This window comes from Nomascus leucogenys, chromosome 16 (assembly GCF_006542625.1).
Source record: "Nomascus leucogenys isolate Asia chromosome 16, Asia_NLE_v1, whole genome shotgun sequence".
NCBI lineage: Eukaryota > Metazoa > Chordata > Mammalia > Primates > Hylobatidae > Nomascus > Nomascus leucogenys.
Genome location: NC_044396.1, coordinates 11823512 through 11848102, shown reverse-complemented (window position 1 = coordinate 11848102; position 24591 = coordinate 11823512). Strand labels below are relative to the sequence as shown.

Below are 24591 nucleotides of genomic sequence, written 5' to 3'. Positions count from 1 at the left end.
CCCAGCAGAAAAGGTTTTTAAAGATTAAATCTAAGATGTATTGCAGAATTTGCACACAATTTTAAGACAAAAGAGCAGTATATAGATTTTCTCACTTTTAAGGTCTCAGCCCCAATATGCGAAGTCTTAGGCATAAACATCTAGAGACAGAAAACAATTGCGGGGAGCTAGCATGACTGATAGTTACTGGTGAACTTCTACCATTACTCAGTGATATCTTTTTTTCCCCCTCAGTTTTAAGCTCAGAGCTGGGACAATACAGAATAGAAGCTTGTTTCATCGTAAGTTCAAAAGGTTAGATTTAATGATCTTAGTCACATTCCAGTCCTAAAATTCTATTGATTTTCCTTTTTCTTCTATCTCCATGCTGCCACCATATTTCTTCTATTAGCCAGTCCTGTATGCAGCACTAAAGCTGGTGAATGATCTCTTCTATCTTACACTAGCCAAAGTGAAGTCTGAAAGATGTGAAGAAATGCAATACATTTGTACATTGGCACATTGCCCTGCAGAGGGTAGGTACTCAAAAAACTCTCCTCCTTTCCACCCTTTAAGTTTTAGCTTGCTGGTTACAGGTGAAGGTGGCAAGAAAAGACATATCAAAAGATCTGAAACCCAAAATTGTCACACAATCCAGCTCCTAAGGAATTAAGCTAGAGAGACGGAATGTTTGCTGGTAGTGATTAATGTTGATTCAAAAACTATTTTTGGTTTTCTTTCCTCCCAGCACAGGATTAGGGATTGCCTCTCTCTGCCTTATTAAAGTTAGGCATGGCCATGTGATACTTTGGCCAAGAAAAATGTGAAAACTTTTTAAGAGCAATTCTTCACATTTCTTTCCTTTTCCATAGACTGGCAACACTCCAGAAATGATGGAGACAGGATACGTTAACCTGTATCACTAAAGACGATGTGGAGCAGAGCCTTTGTGGTCCTATGAGACATGTATAAGATAAAAACTTTTGTGGCTTTTCAATCATTTGAGGTTTTAGGATTGTTCATTGTATCAGCACAACTTGCCTATTCTGACTGCTAAGGTTGTTCAGTGGGTTATTCATAAAGGCAAAATGCGGTTGTGAGCCATAGAAAGAGAGGACAGGATGGTTCCATGGTGTCCCCAGCTTATTTTTTATTGTTTCCTGTTTATTGATCTCATCCATTGGAGAACTCCATGAAAGCACATATCTATGCTACACTCACCACTATTTCTAGGAACTCAAATGTCGGCTGCATGAATAAAATATGTAACAGGAAGGCCACTATACCTGGCCCTGACTGATTACAAATTTAGTTTTTCATGAGGTTTTTTAAAGGGCATCCAGCACACCACAAAACTCTGTGCACAACAAACTACCCCCGAAGTTAGCGGCTTAAAACTTTCTCCCAATTCTGAATTCCGCTGGGTCGTTCTGCTTAGTGTAGTGTCTACTAAGGCTGGGACATCCCAGATAATTTCTTCATGCATGTCTGGTGCTCAGTTGGCATGGCTGAAAAAGCTGGGTTTGGCCAGACATCTGTCCACCTAGTTTCTCCAGCAGAGTAACCAGACCTCTCTACACAGGAGCTTAGGGTGCCAAGAGCAAATGTTCCAAGAGGGCAAGCCCTGATGTGCAAATTCTTAAGCCTCTGCTTGACAAATGTCCCCTGGGCCAAATCACATCCGCCCAGAGTCAGTGTGGGAGAGGACTAACTACACAAGAGTACAAATACCAGGTGTGGTTCATGGGGGCCACCAGTGTTAACAGTCTACCCAATCTGGTGATCATAAGGCAGACCACTGAAGTCATGATGCTTCGTTTTACAAATAAAAAAGCAAAGACTCAAAAATGAAATCATTTGCCCAGGATAACACATGTTGTAAATGGAAAACAAATCTTTGTTTACTGGTAATAAGTCAAAGGCTAGTTAAGCCTTTCACTATATCTCATTGCCCCTAATCTTTAAACTCCACTTTCCTTTTCCTGATTCTTAGCCAACTGTGAATATCTGTGTTCAAGAAGTTAACAATGTAGATAATCCAAAATGAAGTGTGTTTTGTAGCATTATCTGAGCAGTAGATATTAGATGACTAATGTAGTATGCTCTGGAAACTCGTAACAGTTCAAAGGAAATAAAGCCATTTTATAATGAAACCACTTTAAAAATCCTCCACTGTTTTCATCTTCACTAGAATGACAAAGCACCAACTTAAAGTAAACCAACTCTCTCCCCTTCTCTGAGCTTGCTGTATTTCCTAAGAAGGAAGGAAAAGGTCAAACAAGAATTAAGTCACTAGGAACTTGATGAAAGATCTACCACAGTATATGTACCCAAATTTACAGTATCAAATGGTTTCCAATATCAGCTGAGACCCGAGGCATTTAAAAATATATTCATTTATTCATATATATATTCACTTTACAATACTGCATTTTAACATACATAAAAATCTAAAGCGTTTTTAAGAATTTTTCAAAGTCTTGTACTGATGCTTTGGCAATCTCTTCACAAAATATTTCATCAGGAATAGATACTAGTTTGTCCAAAGAGATGTAGTTAGGTTTTGCTGGATCATACTGTGCTCTTCCTAAATAGGTAAGAAACAAGTGTCTTTCTTTGACCTTAAACAGCCTTGTATTAAATACCTAGAAAAGAAAAAAAGTTTTTAAAAAACACTACACACTGGAGGATGAAATATTAAAAAGTTTACTTGGGAAAAATTTTAATAGGTTAATCAATACAAAGTACTGACCATGTGTTCAGTAAGTAGGATAAATGCCAGAGGATTTAAATCCTATATTTTCTGTGAAGAAACTAGAAAAAGGGATTCAAAATCAACATACAAAACAATAAGAAAATAATTAAGGGCTATACTGTGGGCAAAGAAGATTGAGTGCTCCAGAGACAGAGGAGAATGTGTTAAAAAAGCAAATCTTCGGCCGGGCGCAGTGGCTCACGCCTGTAGTGAGGCTGAGCTAGGCGGAACATCTGAGGTCAGGAGTTCAAGACAAGCCTGGCCAACATGGCAAAACCCTGTCTCTACTAAAAATACAAAAATTAGCTGGGTGTGGTGGCGCATGCCTGTAATCCCAGCTACTCGGGAGGCTGAGGCAGGAGAATTGGTTGAACCCAGGAGACGGAGGTTGCGGTGAGCTGAGATCGCACCACTGCACTCCAGCCTGGGCAACAGAATAAGACTCCATCTAAAAAAAAAAAAAAAAAAAAAAAAAAGGGCAAATCCTCAAGCCTCACCCCAAAACTACTTAATCAGCAACTCTGAGAGCAGAACCCAGAAATCTGTCTTAACAAGCCCTCTAGATGATTCTGATATCTACCAAGTTTGAGAACCAATGTTAGAGATTAAGATGTTATTATAAAAAAATTTATAAGATTTCATAATCTGTAACACCTCTTTCTCTCCCTTTTTTCAAATTCGCACTCCTCCCCTTAACTAGAATCAAAATGAAATGAATCTGACCTCTGGGAGAGCAACTAGGGAAAGTTATGTCTTACCTGCCTCAAAGTAAAACTCCTAAAAACTAGAGTGAGCAGCAGCAACTTTAGAAAGGAGTGAGAAGCAGGCAAGGCTCTACAGCCAGCTACAGACAGAAGAGAGAAATGGGAGATCTGGCCAGACTTGAGCTACAGCCCTGAAGCCTGAGAAATCTGTGAGGTTCCCTGGCAAAGCTCAGAGGAAGCCCTTTCAATATTATGCCTGCCTCAAGCTCTCCTCTTGGCTGTTACAGATATAATGTGAACACGCGATGTGACACATAACCCCTAGGCCTCTTTCCCTATATTCAAGTGGAAACAGTAACAGATCAGTTGGAAAGGACACTATGAAAAGCAATTGTTGAAACCCAAAGTACTGTGAGAAGAGTGCCTAAAAAAAGTACAGGGTGCTACCTCAACATGGGTTTGCCTTGCTTTTGAAACAGAACATCTCCCTTTTCAGTCTCTGCTATTCTGCCCTTGTTCTGATAACTAAATTCCCATGATCACAATATTATGGATAATGAAGATGTAAGAGGTTTTAGATAGATTTTTTTTTTTTAGAAGTATGACTCCTATGCAGTGATTCTTGGCTTAAAAAACTGTCACCCGGCTGGGTGCAGTGGCTCACACCTGTAATCCCAGCACTTTGGGAGGCCAAGGTGGGCAGATCACGAAGTCAAGAGTTTGAGACCATCCTGGCCAACATGGTGAAACCTCATCTCTACTAAAAATACAAAAATTAGCTGGGCATGGTGGCAGTCGCCTGTAGTCCCAGCTACTCGGGAGGCTGAGGCAAGAGAATCACTTGAACCCAGAAGGCGGAGGTTGCAGTGAGCCAAGATCACGCCCCTGCACTCCAGCCTGGCAACAGAGCCAGACTCCGTCTCAAAACAAAAAAACAAAAAAACAAAAAACGAAAAACAACTATCACCCAACAACAGACAAAACCACAAATGGTTCTGGTGCTCCTAAACTATTACTAATTTCCTAAATATAATAACACTTCAAAGCATTTATTTAGCTTATGAGCAGATATTATATGTTTACTTCTCCAGCGGTCCTAAGTTACTCCATCATTAGAGAGTTGTGTACTCTTTCAAGTCCAAAAGCTACTGCTCAGATTGCGGTGTTTCTCCCTTCTTTTTTTATGGGTGTGGTGGTATGGGGGGAGGGTGGTTGGCCACCAGGGGCTACTTTGCCATTGGCACAAAAATTTTATCCTATTAATGACATATTAAATTCTTCACAGTTAAAAAAAGTGCCCCTAGCCTGAGAATTATTGGTCTCCTCTAATCCTAAGGTGGACTTCAGCTTTGCCTTCACAGAAAGTCACAGAGGAAGGGGAGAGCCAAGGTTTCGGGGGATCCTGAATATAACCTCTTTCCTTAGCCTAGTGATTTCTTCACATTAATTACCCTAAAACTGCTTTTGTTATCCTTTACCTTCCACGGTCTCTTCTTTGAAATGACTAAATTAACCATAGTTATTAAGTTATACTTCTTTCCCCATTTTTAATTAATCATAAGTCAGATCTGCCAACCAGGAATATTATCTGCATGAGAAAATTAGTTCCACGCCACTGAGATTTAAACACCAGCCAAAAATTTAAAGTCTATATCAGCCCGTTCACAGCCTCACTGTCCATTAATGTATTTTTTCATTAATAAGCTTTTTATTTTTCTGGTTTTTTCCCCCAATAATTCCACCTAGACTCTAGGAATCTGAGAATCCCAATTTGGAAGCCACAATTCTACAACAGAGCATCTCAGAGGCAAGGGTTTGAGGTGCCTAAAATCTGTGTTTTTTTTAGTGATTTTGATGCATCTGGTCAGCTTATAATTTCTTCTATTTGGAAAGCTCATCTCCATCTTTTAAACACCACTCACTCTTCTACAGACAACTCGAATGTACTTCTAGCAGATCCTAGTAAAGGGCTTGGGTTTTTAAACTGGACTGTTGGAGTTCTAACTGTGGTTCTGCCCCAACCTTGTTACTTGGGTAACCTTGGACAGGTTACTTAAATCTCTTTAAGCTTAAGTTCTTTATGTGTAAAATAGGGGCAATAATAGCATCTGCCTCATATGGTGGTTGTGAGAATTAACTGTTAATACAAATAAAGCAATAAAGATAGAGCTGGCACACAGTAAGTACTCAATTGCTATTATTACTTCCATAATTCTCCTACCGCTTCTAAATCACACTGTAGGAGCTCTGGTTAGGACTCTTTACCATCATATAAAGCAATTCTATTTTTAAACCTGTCTTCCACACTCGATTGTAAGTTCCACAAGAACAGAGACCATGTCTGCTTGACTATTGTATCCTCAGTGCCCAACGTGTAGCACTGATGCATGCTCAGTGATATACTGGAAAAATGAATTACGCATCAAGCCAGGGAAAAACAAATTGTCATTGCTTTTTCGTTGAAGATTATTTCACAATTACTCCATGAGCCAAATTCACAAAATTGTAGGCTTCTAACACTTCTATAATGAGTATATTTACATTAGGTAAAATAGGAAAATCCTATATTAGAGGCCCATTCCTAGTGAAGTATAATAGGCAAATAAATATAGCTGTATGTGAAGGAACTGGACCTAATGCAATCTAGTTCTGAGAGTTGTATTAAGGTCATATTTCTTTTACCCATCTTTTTTCAAAAACAGGAACACATGTGTTCCAGCAAATGGAGTAGAGGGATCACTTAAATAAAAATTCAGTTTGTCATTTATCCAATAAATACTGAGTGGCTATTTGCATAGGAAATAGGAAAAAAGGATTACTTTGATAAAATCCAATCATTCATTTGTTCAACAAATATTAATTGTGTGCCTACTTAGTGCCAGGTGTAGTTCTAGGCACTGAGGATTTGGCAGTGTATAAATCAGACAAAGTTTCTGCTTTTAAAGAGTCAATATTCAAGATTAATATTCTTGTGAACAGCAGATAATGTCACTCACTAGGTAAAGAATATGAAAGCTTGATTAGCTTAGAAAATATAATTACGGCTTTGGCATGATGGCAAACTGGATCACTTTTATATTGGGATGGGGATCATTACAATATGGCTTATTGATTCATGAATTTAAATAAACTGTGACTAAAAAGTACACGTAGCAGTGAAAGGACCTTTAAGGGAAGTGATCTATTCCAAAGTCAAGTAGACAAAAACATGAGAGAGACTACATTAGATTTGTTGGCCTGATTCCAACAATCAGAACTAGGGCTAGGTAGAAACTCCAGGGAAAGAGACTAATCACTGACTTCTCCTCAGGAGATGGACATTTGCGCCCTGCAAGTTATAAACTGTTCCCAGTGTACAGAACTATGCAGCTGGAGAGCAGCTCCGAATAAAGCGCAAGGGCAGCGCTTACAGAGAGAGCTGTGAGTGGCATTACCTGTGGGAACTTGACAATGATGTGGTGGGGAATGCTCATCACATTGTGCACAAAATCAAACGTCTCAGTAAGTTTCATTTTATTTGCAGTTAACATCTTTGGGATTCTGGTGATCATATGTTGAATTTCATTATGTTTAAAACCAAGTTCAAGACGATAAACCTAAAAGAAAGTAAATTTGCTATGAATCGTAAGTAGAAATAGCTATTTTGGTACCATGGCAAGGCTGCGCTGATTCTTTTTTTTTTGAGATGGAGCTCGCTATGTTGCCCAGGATGGAGTGCAGTGGCATGATCTCCTGCCTCAGTCTCCCAAGTAACTGGAACTACAGAGGAATGCCACCACATCTGGCTAATTCTTGTATTTTTAGTACAGCCAGGGTTTCACCATGTTGGCCAGGCTGATCTTGAACTCCTGACCTCAAGTGATCCACCCACCTTGGCCTCCCGAAGTGCTTACAGGTGTGAGCCACCACCCCTGGCCATGATTTTTTTTTTTTTTTTGAGATGAAGTCTCGCTTTGTCATCCAGGCTGGAGTGCAATGGCACGATCTCAGCTTACTGCAACCTGTTTCTTGGATTCAAGTGATTCTCCTGCCTCAGCCTTCTAAGTAGCTGGGATTACAGGTGCCCACAACCATGCCTGGCTAATTTTTGTATTTTCAGTAGAGATGAGGTTTCACTATGTTGGCCAGGCTGGTCTCAAACTCCTGACCTCAAGTGATCTGCCCACCTCAGCCTCCCATGCCAGGGTTACAGGTGTGAGCCACCATGCCTGACCATGATTCTTTTAAACTTAAAATAACATTTTAAAATTTGGAGACAGCTATGCCAGTGCCTTCAAGGAATTACAGCTTCCGGCTCCTGGGGTCACCGGAATTTCAAACCCCTCTGCTGAGAAAGAGCTACACAGTGATGGTCATGAAGATCACCAAAGGGGCAACCATAATTACAAGAGAGAATGAGTGACATGGGAGGGCTGCAGGTCAGAGGCATGGGCCCAACACCAAACAGATCCTTCAGCAGCAGGATCTTCAAAATGCTTTTTGAGCTTTTTCTCCCAAGTATACCCACATATGTGTTGTCTGAAAAACGACATGTCAACTTTCCAAGCAGAGATGAGGAACTAAACAACCGAACATGGGCCAGGTCCTCTATTGGCTTTCATAGTGTCCTGTGTGCCCCCACCAAGTAACTGCCCCCATCACTCTGGATTTGATCCCCCACTAGATTGTAAGCTCCTTGGGAGGAGGAGCTGTCTCCTCAGCATGGCGCTTGGGCAGGAGCTCAATAAAGATTTCTTCAATGACTGAACTGTTCACCTCAGAAAACAGCCCTTATATAATATTTCAAATACTACTACAGCTTTATATACTAACCAGTCAGCTGCTCTTGGCTTCATCTTATTCTCTTGGAGGAAGGACAGTAAAGAGTGTCTGGTACATTCTGTGATAGAATGAGAGTTGGCAATTGGGACAGGTGCAAAGGAGAACAATGTGCTGGCTGCTACTCTTTTCACAGAAGTCTTTTGGATCCAGCCTCCAAAACTCCCTGAGACATACACAGACTGTCATGCTGGCCAACAGGAGTACTTTCGTAGACTGGTAACACTGCCCAGGTAACAAAGACGTCAGACTCCCACACTGGGCAACAGAAGCAGTTTCAGGGTACCACTTATATCCCTATCTAATGCTTTAGGATTGTGGGTATCAATGTCTGCAAGGTGATTTACTCATGTTAATACCTGGTCAATGTGAAAATATTAACTGAAACAAACTGCTTGCTAGACATTTGTTAAAGATAATTTCCTATTTCTCTTTTTAGAAATAACTTAAAGTCTACTTTTCTTTTAGATGACAATAGCAAAATCTGTTCTCTTCAGAGGATTTTAACACTTAAAGAAACTGATTTCTGAAAAGCCTAAAGTTGTCCTACCTTCATATTTTCTTTCACGGGTTCCAGACTTCCGGTTAGCAGCCTTGGGAGACGAACTACCAGATCTCTAGTCTGTGGTTGCAAACAAAACAATCTAGTATTACTGTATGTGCATCTTTAACTAGTTTGGAAAATTAAGGCATTATTAAGATACAAAGTTAAAACTTAAAATATGACCCAATCAGAAAAACGATAGGAACCCCAGGAATATATAAGATTAGTACTGTTTGGAAAAAAATAAAACAAAAACTGATGGAGCCAGTTTGATTAAGTATTATAAGATGATGGAGCTCTATGTTCAAACTAGCAGGATAATTCAATTTTGTACAAAAAATACCAGGAATTTATATGATTCACATGGGCCAGGCATCTGTTAGGAACATGACATCTATCAGCTACTAAAATGTACCTGACATGGAAATAAACAAATTCTCTCCTTTTCTTTACCTTCTTCACACTAAGTTCAAGTTCTTTCTGAAAAAATCCCAATCTGTTATCCAGTCTTTCCACTGAAAAGTTCAGCAAAAATGGTGCTTTTCTGACCATCTGTGCAACATCTGCTTTACTGAAATTTTTTGAATGCAGATAAGCCACCCTAGAGAAACATAAATACATACACGTGATAAACATTTACATTTTTTTTTTGAGATGGCGTCTCATGCTGCTTTCCAAAGTAACAGCTATTTTTAAAAAGGCTCCCACACCCTAAATTACGAACTAAATAAAACCATTCTGTAACAATGGCAAAAGCATGTTTAAAACAAAACAAGCATTCACCCAACTCTAGATGGTTTCCATTTATACTTAAAAACAGAAAATAATTCTGAAATCCACTAATAGGTATTAGTTGCGGTTTTGCCATTACTTTCAATAGCAAAAACATGATTACTTTTGCACCAACCTTTAGATTCTCCTTTCAATTAATCTGGTTTATTACCTGGTAAGAAAGAATGAAATAGCTACTTCTTAAGATTTTTTTTTTTTTTTTTGGATAAGAACAGAAAAACACAAATTAACAAAATAACACAAATTAAGAAAATTAAGGAAATAATGGTTGTAACTGAGAGAGGCATTTTTTAGGTTAGTATATTTACTGAGCCCCATCCCCTCCCCTCTTCTATTCTTTTCTTTTCAGGAAGAGTCTCGCTCTGTTGCCCAGGCTGGAGTGCAGTGGCATGATCTTGGCTCAATGCAACCTCCGCCTCCCAGGTTCAAGTGACTCTCCTGCCTCAGCCTCCCAAGTAGCTGGGATTACAGGCACCCACCACTAGACCCAGCTAATTTTTGTATTTTTAGTAGGCATGGGGTTTCACCATGTTGACCAGGCTAGTCTCGAACTCCTGACTTCAAGTGATCTGCCCACCTCGGCCTCCCAAAGTGCTGGGATTACACTTGAGTGACCACGCCTGGCCTGAGTATGTATTTTTATAGATGATTTTTACTACAGTCTTTCAATATGTATTTTGTTAACTGAGAGATTTTCCTGCTAAGTTTTTGAAGATCAAACTATGTAAGTTAGTAAAATATAGAAAGTTTGGCTATAAAATAACATTTTTTAAAAATCTAAGAACATAGTAAAAGATAGTTTTACTAAATGTTTAAAATATATCAGGATATTCTTTTGTTTAATTCTAACCAGAAAAACAAAAAAGCTTGTGAGCCAAGTAAATTTTCCACATTACATTTGAGGAAACATGGATTCAGGGAAGTTAAATAACTTGTCTGAGATCATCACCTAATTACTGACAAAACTAAGATGTGAACTCAGGCATGCCTACATCTAAAGCCTATGGTATTTTTATACTATATACCAAAACTTATATTACTTTATAATCACATGACTATTACTCCTTTAAAAATAGTTAAAATATTTATAAATTTAAGTATATAAAAATGTTTAATGCATGGCAAAACAAAACAAAACAAAAAAAACACACCCCACTATAAATGAAGTCAAAAGGCAAGTGACAATCTAGGAAAAATATCTGCAACATGTCTCAGAGACAGAACTAATTTTCTTCATATACAAAAGAACGTTTACCAAAAAAGAAAAAAGCCTGATTAAAAAATAGCAAAGGATATATTACAGAAAAGGAAATGTAAACAGAAATTCAACATATGAAAAATGCTCCAAACAACATTCCATGTTTCAATATCTGATGCTCCAAACCAACAAATAAAGTATCTTTTTATCTATACAATCAACTGAAAGCAAAGTGTGATAGCACTGTATTTGTGAGGATAACAGGGAAGCTGGCACTTCTGTACACTGTTGGGGAGAGTATAAACTGGAAAACAGCCCCTATGACGGATAATTTGGCAATATCTATTGAAGTTACAGATGAACATACCCTTTGACCTAGCATTTCCACTTCTAGAAATACGTCCTACAGAGAGACACCAATACGTGTGATTTTTCAGAAGTATCTACAAGGTAAGTCACTACAGCCTTGTCCTAACAGTGGACTGGAAACATACTCCATGCTTATCAATAGTCCACAGCATGGACTGTACTAGAGTTAAAAAGAATAGGCAGCACCAAGAAAAAATAATCTCCAAGATACAGTGAAGGTAAGATAGTGGGATACAGAATAGTATATATAAATGCTACCAATTGTTATGTATTTGTATTCATGTGTGTATACACAGATATATGCTTTATAGAACATTCCTAGAAGGTCGAACAAAAAATCCTGATAACAGTAGCTGTGTCGATAGGTGGGTCTTGAAAGGCCAAGGGACAAAGTAGGAGAAAAGGAGGTATTACTTGTTTTTTTGGCAGCAAGGTTCAACATTTGATTAAAAAATTATTAAAACTATTGTCTACATTGTAATGATTTTTCCAATAAAAAATCGAGATATAAGGCCCACCCAACCAAAAAAAGAGTATTTAAATAATTTAAATGCCAATTATTCATTTGAAAATTCTACAAGGATTTTTTAAATATAACTTTTTATTTAAAAAATAAGTACATGAAATCAGTGCTGTTATAGAAATAAGACTCCTGCATATATCAGAACCAGAAACAAAGTTCATTTAAATAAAGGTTCTCATACCTGTGTTTATTCAGTATTTTTTACTGTATACTCTTTTGAATACATGTGGCTGAATTACCTATTAAAAAATTCTAAGTAATTTTAAAAAAATGTTCTACAGCTTAATTTGATAGCCAGCCAGGTTTAGGAATCAATGGACTATGCTACCTATGTGAGAATAGTCCTCAGTTGTTAGGCGCATGTATGGCTTGAGCAAGTAACTTAAGCTATTAAGCTTAAGTTTCCTTCAAAGAATTAAATGTAGAGACAGTATGTAGCAGTCAGAACCCTGGAGTTTGATTAACTGGGGTTGAAACCACTTACTCTGCTACTTATGCTAACGGTATGTAATCTTGGGCAAATTATTTAACCTCTCTGTGACTCCCATGTACAAAGGGGCTATTAACAATAACGGTGCAGCCTGTGAAATTATCACTACCTCCTGGTATTCATGCTTTCTTGGAATAAATCTTGAGCAAAAAGGGCAGGCTGGTTTTTGACTGCAGAGGGAATTAGTGTTCCTGACAGCCAGGAAGACTAGAGCTGGATATGTCAGATGAGTTTCTTAGAATCATTCTCTCTCCCCTCTGTATTGTGATAGCCTATCTATATTACACCAGACTATCACTCTCATGAAGGGAAAGACTGTCTTTGATGTCTAAAGTTTAGGCCAGTGTCTCACATATAGAAGGGTTCAAATGTTCAATTTAATAAATGCGGTTTTTGTTTTGTTTTTTTTCCTAATTCCGAGAAAAGACATTAGACTATGATGGTTTAAGGAATCGCAAAGCATTCTGAAATGTAGTGAGAATCAACATCAGTGTGGAGAACAGTCTGGAGGGTCATGACTAGAGGCAGACCAATTAGGAGACCATTGCAGTTATCTTGGTGTGATATTATGGGGAACTGAGGCAAAATAGTCAAAGCAAAGATTCAGAGAAATGTCATGACTGATTTGAGTTATAAGAAGAGAAGAACTGATGGGCTTTCATGATTTATTGGATGTAGATGATAAAAGAAGAGAAGGCAAGTTAATACCAATATTTCTGAGTCGGGCAAAAGGGTATTCAGTGAATCTTGGGAATACAGACTGGGTTGTGACAGGTGGGGGCAATGATGAATTCAAAATGTTAACTTAGGGACAGGGGTTTTGCCTTGTTCTCTGTGGTATTCCCAATGCCTAGCAGGATTCTTACCTCACAGATCAATATCTCACTGTATTTATTTTCACAAATTCAATAATTCTTTGAATGTTAAGTGAAGCACAGATATGTTTATAAAAGTGCTCCTTAAGAAGAAAACAAGGAACAACCAAAATAGCCAACTTATGGATATGATTAAGCAAATTATACAGTAATTTGCCAAGACAATCTCAAATGTCTAACAACAAAAATTGGCCAGACAAAAACTACAAAAGATCATATCTTTAAGTGCACTCTCAGATAAGTTAGCTATTTGTTGATGGATTTTTTTTAGAAAAAAACTTATTCTAGTTTCTAAAGAGAAAGAGTTAATTACTGACTCAGTAATAAGTTGAAAACATAAAAATAATAATGGGGCCAGGCAGGGTGGCTCATGCCTGTAAAATCCCAGCACTTTGGAGGCCAAGATGGGCAGACCACTTGAGGTCAGGAGTTCGAGACCAGCCTGGCCAACATGATGAAACCCCATCTCTACTAAAAACACAAAAATTAGCTGGGCATGGTGGCCACCTGTAGTCACCTAGCTACTTGGGAGGCTGAGGCAGGAGAATCACTTGAACCCGGGAGGTGGAGGTTACAGTGAGCCGAAATTTTGCCACTCAACTCCAGCCTGGGCGACAGGGCGAGACTCCATCTCAAATAATAATAATGATAATAATAATAATAATAATGGGTACCTGAATAAAAAAACTGTTGTAAATACTTAATTTAGATCAAAGAAGGTCTATAACAAAAAATAACATTCATGTTCATTATCTCAGTAGACCCTTGTGCAGCAGAGACTTAAAGAATAACTTCCACATATATTTCCTTCATAACCACTTCTTAGGTTATATGAGAATCCTTTTAAAAAAGTCCCACCTGGTCTTCAGATTTTCAAGGTCTTCAGAGAAAATTGCATGATTTTTTGTCAGGAATGCTCCCAGTTGGTTATCCTCTATACCCACATCTTTAAGAAACAGAAGCATTTGCTTGATGTCTTTTTCAAAATCCAGTCTCAGAAGGAGGTTTGCTGCTTCTGGATGTTTTTCTATCTTGGACAAATCCACGCCTATAATAAATTATAAATACTGTTTGAAGATGACTTCTTAGTTCACCCATTAAACTCACATACATAAGCACAAGAAATTACTGATGGAGATCAATACCTAGCCAAAGGAGCACTGAGATAGATCAACAGAAACTTCTAAATATTTTTAAACTAAGTTGGTTGCAGAAACAACATAGTATTTATTTTAAAAATCAAGTACAGAGGAAAATAGAGCATTTAGTGCTACATTTCCCCCCAGAACAAATCCACTAAGTCATAAGGAACCTTTGTCTAAGGTTTCTTGAATATTGTTTCAGAATGTTTGTCAGTCCCTAATGAACCCCATAGTAACTGGTAATTCTGCAGGGTAACAAACAATATGAACAAAATGTTACTTTCTTTGAAGATTTTATTATTTCCTTAGTTATAAGCACTATTTTAAAAATATGTTTATGATTCCCATCATAGGGGGAATAAAAATGACCCTGTGCCTTACTCATCGTTGTAATCTCTAGGTCTTTAGCATGGAGACAAGTCCCTTGAAGAAACTCAAGAAATGTCTGAGTGAGAACAAGTGAACACATAGCCCTTCAAGTATACAACAAAGCAGAAAGTATACAACCTTAAACCTCCACATTTAAAACTTCTTAATGGCATCACACAATCAAAAAAATAAATCGTCATATTCATTATAACTCCAAATATTATTAGAACCAAATATAATTATAAATCCAAATTTCTTGATATTAAACAGGTATTGATATAAGATGCCCATGAACAGTAAAATGGATTAAATACACATAGACACAATGTATATGGTTAGGCTGTGTCCCCACCCAAATCTCATCTTGAATTCCCATGTGTCATGGGAGGGACCCGGTGGGAGGTAACTGAATCATGGGGAGAAGTCTTTGCTGTGCTGTTGTGTGATACTGAATAAGTCTCACGAGATCTGATGGTTTTAAAAAGGGGGATTTCCGGGCACAAGCTCCCTTCTCTTGGCTGCTGCCACGTGAGATGTGCCTTTCACCTTCTGCCATAATTGTGAGGCCTCCCCAGCCACATGGAACTGTAAGTCCATTAAACTTCTTCCTTTTGTAAATTGCCCAGTCTCAGGTATGTCTTTATCAGCAGTGTGAAAACAGACTAATACACACACTCAATGAAGATGAGAAACAGATCCAGAATAAACTAAAAAATGTTATTACACAACAATAATGCATTTTAAATCAAATAGACTATTTGTTAAAATATATGGGACCACTAGCTATACTTTTGAAAAAAAAATTCTCTTTATATCTTATACAGATATCAATTCTAGATAAAGAATCTAAACATATATTAACTCTACTAGAAAAACAAAAAAAAATTAAGTTTAACTACAGAATAGTATAAGACCTATGTGTAGAAAAAGGTCTGGAAAACTATTCCACAATTTGGTTAATAGTGGTTACCTTTGAGAAGTGGAACTGGGAACGAAGAGAGGGTAAGAGGTCCTTCTCTTATAATATCTGCTCTTTTGACAACCGGATGTAATTCTTTTGTAATTTAAAAATAATATTAGTAGAAAAATAAATCCAATTATTAGATGGACAAATAAATAAGATGAAAACCAGTTCCAAAAATCTGTGATAAATGGGGGAGCAGATGCTTTAAAAATAACATAAAGGGTTCAGACTTCACATTTAACTAAATATTACAGCTGACATGAACTGAAGTGCCTTGCTCAGCATGAGCTGTCACACCCTGACTGTGCTCGAACAGAAATCCTGAAAAGCTGCTTTTTAACAGCAGTGGGAGAGCAGAATCTCATCAGGAATGCACGCTGCTCTCAATGCGAATAACTTGGGCTCACTTCATTTCATTAACTTGAAAAAATATTCCCTGAATACCCACTATGGACCAGGCACTTTTTTAGGCACTGGGGTTATAAAAAAAGAATAGTACACAATTCTAACCTCTAGGTGACCAGTCTAGTTGGGCTTTACCTCATCAGTTCAGTAATTACGAATATTACCATTTTATTCAGTTATGGTTACACATATTTGGTACATCAGTCAGGGTCTAGCAGGCTATACAACGTGCCCTGGAAAGTACAAATGACAAGGACTTTAATGAAGGGACTCTATACAGCGGTGTGAGCAGCCTTCAGAGAACAAACAAGAGCCTTCTCAACACTAAAGAGGCAAGGAGGCAAAATGTTACCAGGGCGCAGAGGGACTAGAGGCTATTAAGGAAGGGCTGCTCAAGAGTGCTGTTGTCATGGAGTGAGGCAGGTACAGGACCCAAAGTAGGGAAGGAACAGGGGAAAAATATCCCCACCTGGCCCTTCTACCTTCTGTCCTGTAGATGCCTCCCACTGGCTGAAGCTGCCAAGAAGCCAGCTGGCATAGGAGCCCTGGTGCATAGGGGATGGCCTCCTGGGATACAGATCAGGCAGAAAACAGGTCTCAGAAGCAAACAGAGAAAAAACTAGGACTTGGGTACTCAAAAATACTGTTTGACAGAGCAAATAAGGCTCCCCTAAGTTACTATTATTTAAGTTACTTCTAAGACATGCTGTTGAAGTATCAGCATACAGGTAAAGGAATGGCTGAAATATATTCCAAACCTGTAAGTATACTGTAAATTATTTAAAGATAAGGACTTAAGGACTAGGCCAGGCACGGTGGCTCATGCCTGTTATCCCAGCACTTTGGAAAGCCGAGGTGGGAGAAAAGCTTGAGCCCAAGAGTTTGAGACCAGCCTGGGCAACACAGTGAGACCCCGCTCTATAAAAAAAAAAAAAAAAAAAAAATTAGCCCAGAAGGCATGTGCCTATAGTCCCAGCTACTTGGGGGGCTGAGGTGGGAGGATCACTTGAGCCCAGGAGGTCAAGGCTGCAATGAGCCAAGACTGTGTCACTGCACTCCAGCCTGGGCAACAGAGCAAGACCCTGTATCAAAAAAAAAAGACAGGGACTGTGTCTTAGGTTTATCTTGTATCATCCATAGCACTGCCATAAGACAAGGAAAGCTATTTCAAAAGGAAAGGTGACTGTCTCCTCACAGCAGACGTCATCTTTTTCCTGCCTCTGAATGTACACTTTTTAAATTATATGTTTATGGGATACAACATGATGTTTTGACATCTGTATACATAGTGGAATGATTAAATCAAGCTAATTAACATATTCATTACCTTACATACTCATTATTTTTTTTGTGTGGTGAGAACACTTAAAATCTACTCTCAACAATTTTCAAGTATACATTATTATTAACTACCATCATCATACTGGACAATAGGTCTCCAAAACTTATGCCACCTGTCTAATTGAAACTTTGTACCCTTTGCCCAACAACTCCCCATTCCTCCCCCTCACTCCCCAGCTCCCTGTGCTCCTATGAGTTCAACTTTTTTAGCTTTCATATATAAGTGAGATCACATAGCATTAGTCATTCTGTGCTTATTTCACTTAGCATAGCATCCTCCAGGTTCATCCATGTTGTTGCAAATAACAGGATTTCCTTCCTTTTTCAAGGCTGACTAGTACTCCAATGTATAAATATACCATATTTTCTTTAACCATTCATCCACTGATGGACACTTAGGCTGATTCACAGAACGCTTTATTTGCATCTCTCATGTGGGACTTATCACTTTGCCCTTCATCCTTGCATTCCAGTTATTCTTATATATTTAGATGTTTCTGAGGACTTGAAGCTTCTTGAGAACAAAGGCCATTCTAAACACACGGGTAACATTTGGGTAACTGGGCACAGAGAGATGAGTATACAATTATAATAGTGTCATTAGTGCTAGGATCCAAGTAAGCAGGGAGTGAAATGAGAGCCTGAAGAGGGTCACTCTGTCTGCAGGGTCAAGAAGACACTTTAGAAGTTACTTGGACTTCAGTGATGCTCTCCAGTTGTTGGAGTTGGCTAAACAAAGGAGGGAAGTGGCAAGCCATGAAGCTGAACAGGTAAGCAGAAGCCAAATCAGGAAAAGCTTTGATGCCATGGGAAGGTTTTGAAGGATTTTAAATAGGTCACTGACTTAGATCTGCATTTCAGAAAGAGCACTAACACTGGAAACATATCAGAGCCAATACTGCTGAGGAGAAGACTATCAAGATAGGAGGCTCCTGCAGCCACTCAGTGACAAATGAGGACCTAAACAAGGTAGTGACTGTAGGATGAGAGAAGTGGATGGATTTCAAAGAAATAGAGAGGGTAGAATCCATAGGATAAGGTGTTAAATTACATGTAAAGAGGGAGGGGACAAAAGCAATAAGAATCAAGGATAGGCCGAGTGCAGTGCTCATGCCTATAATCTCAGCACTTTGGGAGGCCGAGGAGGGCAGATCGCTTGAGGCCAAGAGTTCAAGATCGGCCTGGCCAACAAGGTGAAACCTCGTCTCTACTAAAAATACAAAAAATAGCCAGGCATGGTGGCACACGCCTGTAATCCCAGCTACTAGGGAGGCTGAGGCGGGAGAATCGCTTGAACATGGGAGGCAGGTTGTAGTGAGCTGAGATGGCACCACTGCACTCCAGCCTGGGAGACAGAGTGAGACTTCGTCTGAAAAAAAAAAAAAAAAAAAAAAAAATCAAGGATGACCCCCAAAGTTTCTAACAGAGCAAAGGTCTCTCTTTTTCCTCTCCTGCTAAAAATCACCTCCCAAAAATATGGGGAATGAGAAACAAAAGATAAGATGCTTCTTTGAGGAAACGAGATTATATCCCCACATATCTGAAAACAGATGAAAACATGGCAACAGCTTTATCAGAGAGGAGAAAGACGACACTGAAATGCCTGCAAATGAGAATCTGACAAGTGGTAAGTGATCAGTACCACAAAAAACTCAAAAGTCTCCAAAATTGGAGTCCCTAGAAATCTGAGAGATTAGAGGTGAGGTACAGACTAAAAACTGGGGGATTGGGTATGGAGAAATCTGACCTCCCCCAAATCCAGTTCCTCTCAATGCACCAGGAGAAAGGAGATTCATTATCTGGGAGAATCAAGTATAAGAAGTACCAAACCCAGAGAAATGAGGAAAGCAAAAGTTTGTAATAAAATGCTAGACTAAAAATAAGATGACTAACGGAAAGTTTGGAGGGAGATCCCCTGGCTCCCTTAAGCTATCCAGATCCAAGTGCAACCTAATGGTCAAAAAGCGAAGGCAGCTATAGAGTAGGCCTAGAAACCATTCAAATCAGGAGGACAGTGGCTTCAGGAAGGAGATCGGGGTAGTGGGACACGCAGGGAACAATCCACTCTGGAGAAATGAAATACATCATCTGATAGGGTTACCTGGGAAAAACTGTCCTGAGAGGCTACTGGAAGGTATGGAAAAGTTTAACCCCAGAAACAAACAAACAAAACAATTCATCAAATGAAGAACAAGGCAACTATTAATGCTGGAAAAATGAAAACTTGTACAGGAAGGTAAATAATGATAGCATACTTCTTGTTAGGGCAGATAGCAATATTTATAGTCAGACTAATGATTTATCTAAAATTGTAATTTATATTCAGAGAATTGAAAATAATACAGGAAAAGTACATGTGTACATACAAGAGATCAAATGATGTCTAAAACTGATGAACCAAACAACAGCACTATAAACAATTATTTTAAAATGAGGAGGTTGAACACAAACAGAAAGAAAGACACAAGTTAAGTAGATGCATCTGGGGAATAGGACGCAAGATCAGCAAGGATGAGGCAAGGAATACAGTTTCTCACTAGAAGCCTTTTTATACTATTTGACTTTTGCTTATGTTTGTATACTACTTAGTATAGATTACATTGTTAATTTTAAAAAGTAAAAAAAGTAATGAAGACTATGTGCAAAAAGTACTTGTAGTTTAGTCAAACTTACCTAGAAGAACCAACTTCTGCAGAGTCTCAGAATGATCCACATAGTCTCGAAGTGTGAATGAAGCTGGTGGCAATGGAGGGTCTGCAATAATCTGAATAGCCTCTTCCTCCGAAATTGGCTGCATTGGAGACAATGGAGGCAATTCATCCAGTTCTTTGAAAGAGAGAAACAAATTAGTGCTCTAATATGCACACTTAAAACTATTTCTACAAAGACCGGCTCTTCCCTTGTTTGCTTCTTTCAGTGGTTAAATCTTGGCATCATTTTAGAATTAAACATCCAAGCCCCCAATTTTTCACCTTTTAAGAGGTAAGGTTACAACTATTTAGACAGACTAACTACTGTTCCTCCAAGATTAGAAATTTGATGGTAAATTTCAAAGCACACAATGCCTTTCCTTCACTTAATCAGTAGGCGAGAATGCTAAAAATCACCTAACTTTCAAGTGAATTTTGAAACAGAGATTGAGTTTACCATAGCCTGTTAACTTGGCCAAAAGTACACATATGCCAACAGTCTGAATTGCACGGATTAAAGTAATCATATCCTGAAAGTCTTTGTTTTGACCCAATGCCCTCTCTTCCAAGTTACCCTCAAATACACCTTTAAGAGGGCTTCTATGATTGTTTCTACAACCTGTAGTCCTCTCTACAGGAGATGTGACTGTAGTACAGCCCTGATTCTGAAGTTGTTTTTGTTTTTTTAAAGTCAAACGCAGCATGGAAGACACTTAGAACTACACATTACCTTAAGCTAAGGAATCAGATCTGTGATCTTTTGTTCTGTTTTTTGCCTCTAATCATTAACTATCCTTTCTCATCATTTATAGCCAGCATCTCCTCCCTGCCTTCTCCCCAGCTCTCTTTCCTTCATATTCTACTTAACCTTATATTACTTCTTTACCAGCGAAATATTCCTAGAATAGGACCCATAGGAAGGAGAAGATTGACTAAAAAGCGACATGAGGGAACTTTGTGGAGTAATATAACTGTTTTATTTGTTGATTGCAGTAGTTGTTACACACTAAATGCGTATGTCAAAATTCACAGAACTATATATCCCACAAGATGAATTTTACTTGATATAATTATACCCTAATAAAACTAATTACCACTAGAAGAATTTTGTTTTAAGAATCTAAACAATAAAGTATTTAGAAAGCAAATGTCTTATATGTGTAGCTATAAAATAATCTTACATGTTAGCCCACGAACTTTTTTTCTTACCAGTAAAATAAAGACATGATAGAAGTTCATCAATAGAACTGGTATTATTCCTTTTCTTTCTTTGCACAAAATATTACCTGAAATGGGCTAGCAGAATGTAAACAGGTAGCTTGTTCAAATGGCCAAAGTAGGGAAAGGGAGACTTTACTGAAAGTTCAGAATTACCTTCTAGAAACAGCTCAGAATCAAAGCTGGATATATTTTGTGTCTTCTGTGACTGTTCATTCATGGAAGGAAGCAGACTGCTTTGGGCAGAATTATTCTCTTGACTACTTGAGCTAGTAGACTGGGAACTATTCCATAAGGAGGAAGTCCTGTAAGTCTTAAATCCCCACTGGAGAAAGCAATTGTCGGAGGATATCTGAGGCTGAGCAGAAAAGCCATGTAACAATGTTCTTGCTGGTCTAGGAAAACGTTTTGTGAGTTGTGCAGCATTAATGACGCTCCTCAACTTAACCGAGTTAAACCATCTGGGTATCTGTTGGGCTGACAAAGCCATTTTTCTTAGTCTACAGAGGAAAGATACAACCGTCAAAAGAAGAGAAATTTAATTTACTTAAATGTTTAAAACAGTATTCAAACAACAAAAAGATAAACTGGAAATTATTTTTTTCTAATTGAAAGGTGTTTAAATATATATTTAGTCTAAAATAGATGTTTCTTATGTACAGGAAAAGCCAACAACAAGGCAATCTCAGTTACAAACCAACAGACAGGAACTTCTGAGTGGAAAAATAAAGATATACTTTACAATTTAAAAACAAAATGCAACAACACTGGTGTAAGAAAAATGCTTAAAACAAAAATCTGCAAATGTTCAAGTGACTGCAGACCTCACTAATCTGTTAATTTAATCATTTAAAAAGAATAAGCTGATGCAATTAAGTGTTCTTGAAATTTGGTGTGAAGGATGTTTCCGCAGCAGATTGCTGATTAAAGTAACACTGAATTATTCAAATACATTTTATGTATATAAATTTGTCCCAAAATGAAAAAACAGAAATCTACTGTGTCCTAAATGAATCATCAAAATATTATAATTGATATATAGAACAGTGAAAGCAGTTTCTTGCTTCATTCTCAGGGCTGAACACTGTTGATTACTTCACAGATAAAGCTGTTCTTCCAAAGCGAATTGAACAAAACCAGTTTTGTCAAGTTTTGTTTCACTGTAGGAAAGGAGAAAAAAGCCTTGAAAAAGAAAAGGTCAAAACTAGTAAACAAAACCAAGTGACAGAAATAAATAAGCAACCAGCAATTAATACCTGCATATTTTGACTGAAAAAGTAGTTTTCAAAAATATTTTTATCAGGAAAGGCTAGTGCTATGTTAAACTCCAGGAATATGAAGGGATTTTATATTTAGCCAGCTAATTAGAAAGGTAAATTTGATGCATATAATCTTACGTTAAATAACATTATCCACATAAAACACAGGATGGAGTCAGGATATAAGAAATGCTCAATAAATGTTAGCCATTATTATTGATTACACAACCAAATACAAAAATTCTGCTGAATTAATTGCTGCCTACAACTTTATACTTTGTTTTTCTACGTAGTGGAATTCAGCTTGTTTTATGCTCTAAATTAGACCAAATACTTGAGGGTCTAATCTTCTCTTGGAGATCTGTAGTTTTGGGAAGTTTGCTGAAAGAGATTTTACAAAAGTGAAAGTTTCCTTTCATTCTGCAATTATTTATTATTCTTCTTATTTTTTTTTTTGAGACGGAGTTTCGCCCTTGTTGCCCAGGCTGGAGTGCAACGGCACCATCTTGGCTCACTGCAACCTCTGCCTCCCAGGTTCAAGTGATTCTCCTGCCTCAGCCTCCCGAGTAGCTGGGATTACCCCCGCCCGCTACTATGCCCGGCTAATTTTTTGTGTTTTCAGTAGAGACGGGGTTTCACCATGTTGGCCAGGCTGGCCTTGAACTCCTGACCTCAGGTGATCCACCCACCTCGGCTTCCCAAAGTGCTGGAATTACAAGCGTGAGCCACTGTGCTCGGCCCATTCTGCGATGATTTTAGAAAAGTATTCACAATACCCTGCTGGGATAGGTGGTTTCTGTTAGATTTTGGTGGGAAATGGGCCTCCAAATGTGCCAAGCTTTCCCTCAAACCTACAACATTCATTCTCTGCACGGTAGTCATAAGGGCACTAAATTGAAAGACCTCGGTTGTGCTACTTTGACAAGGCTGTTTCTGGCAGCAGTCTAACAAAAGCAGCAGTCTAGCCCATGATGGGGGGGGGGGGTCAATAACCATTCTTCAAATAATGCTTTTTTAAAAGGCTAGGGGTACAATAAGATGATTCTTAAGGCCCCTATCAGCTCTAACATTTTTTGACGTCTAAGCACTTCATCCTACTTCAAACTCTTGAAATCGCAAATTCATCCTGAAGCCTTTCCACACTCCATACCACATAAACATCAGGAAGACTCACTTTCAAATTTCACCCCGTCATTAAAAGATCTTTGTGCATACAACTAATGTTTATCCTTGCATTTTTATTTACAAGTGCACTATCTTCTCCACATCTTTTCATTGCTGCCTACACATCTTAACAATTGATTAACTGTTCATTCACGAGAGCAGAGCTGGGTCTCATCCCTGGATCCACCCTTCCGGGGACTATTCTCCACTTTCCCAGAGCCTTGTACTGCTCTATGTTTGCAGAATGGAAATAAATCAATGGCAAGTACAGTTAACTCACTTGCTTACACAGTATGCAAAAGCGGGTAGGGGATGTGCAGATGTGTATAAAAGCCCTGTGAGGTGGTAACCAGAAGTCTTCTAACAAGGTCCTTTCATGAGAAAAATTACAGAAAACCCTTAAAGAAACTCTGAAGTCTCTTAACAATTCATATATACTGTTCTCAATGAGTGCCTAGTGCTTCGCTAGAAAGAGGCACTGAAATAGAGTTCAAGATTTCTACCTACGAAATGATATAAAAGAAATCAGGAGAGAAAGGGAGGTTATGGGGGTAGCTTCCTAATAAAGGGCCTCTCAATACTTCCTAGGCCATTTTAGCCCATTTCAGTTCCCCAAACTTGCGCAGGAAGGCAGAGCCCCCCCTGAGGCTTCTCACACTGCGCTAATTAGCCAGCATGGTTGAGTTTTCACTACATCAGCCAGGGAAAAACACAAAACAAAACCAATCACCCTCGACTGGGCCGCGAAGACCTAAAGGCCCTTGAGGCCCTGGGGCGCGGTCTGGACGCGGGTGCGCCGGAACCTGAACCCCCGCCAAGAGCGCGATCCTCGTGCTGGGGCAGCTCCTGCTTTACCTGTGGCGAGGCCTGCGCCCCGTAGCGGGTGACCCCGGGACCGACCGACTCGCTGGGCCGCACGCCCGGTCCCGCCGCGCCGCACGCCGGCTCCTCAGCCCGCCCTACCCAGCGCAGCCGCGCTCCCCGGCCCACGT

At 38.8% G+C, this 24591-nt stretch overlaps 1 protein-coding gene across 3 annotated transcripts; it reads right to left on the bottom strand.

The window, feature by feature from the left end:
- Positions 1-2356: 2356 nt before the first annotated feature.
- On the bottom strand, positions 2357-24567 carry MTERF3 (mitochondrial transcription termination factor 3). 3 transcript variants are annotated; one of them, XM_003268332.3, is made up of 8 exons: positions 24455-24567; positions 21333-21676; positions 19942-20094; positions 13906-14095; positions 9254-9401; positions 8807-8878; positions 6873-7034; positions 2357-2624 (listed from the first exon to the last, which is right to left on the bottom strand). In XM_003268332.3, exons 2-8 carry the CDS (start codon positions 21664-21666, stop codon positions 2430-2432), a joined length of 1254 nt encoding a protein of 417 aa, XP_003268380.1. In that variant the 5' UTR covers positions 21667-21676; positions 24455-24567; the 3' UTR covers positions 2357-2429. The 3 variants fall into 3 exon arrangements, with proteins under 3 accessions (XP_003268380.1, XP_030650859.1, XP_030650858.1); XM_030794999.1 differs by having other exon boundaries at positions 19942-20059; XM_030794998.1 differs by lacking the exons at positions 21333-21676; positions 24455-24567 and adding an exon at positions 21168-21181.
- Positions 24568-24591: the final 24 nt, after the last annotated feature.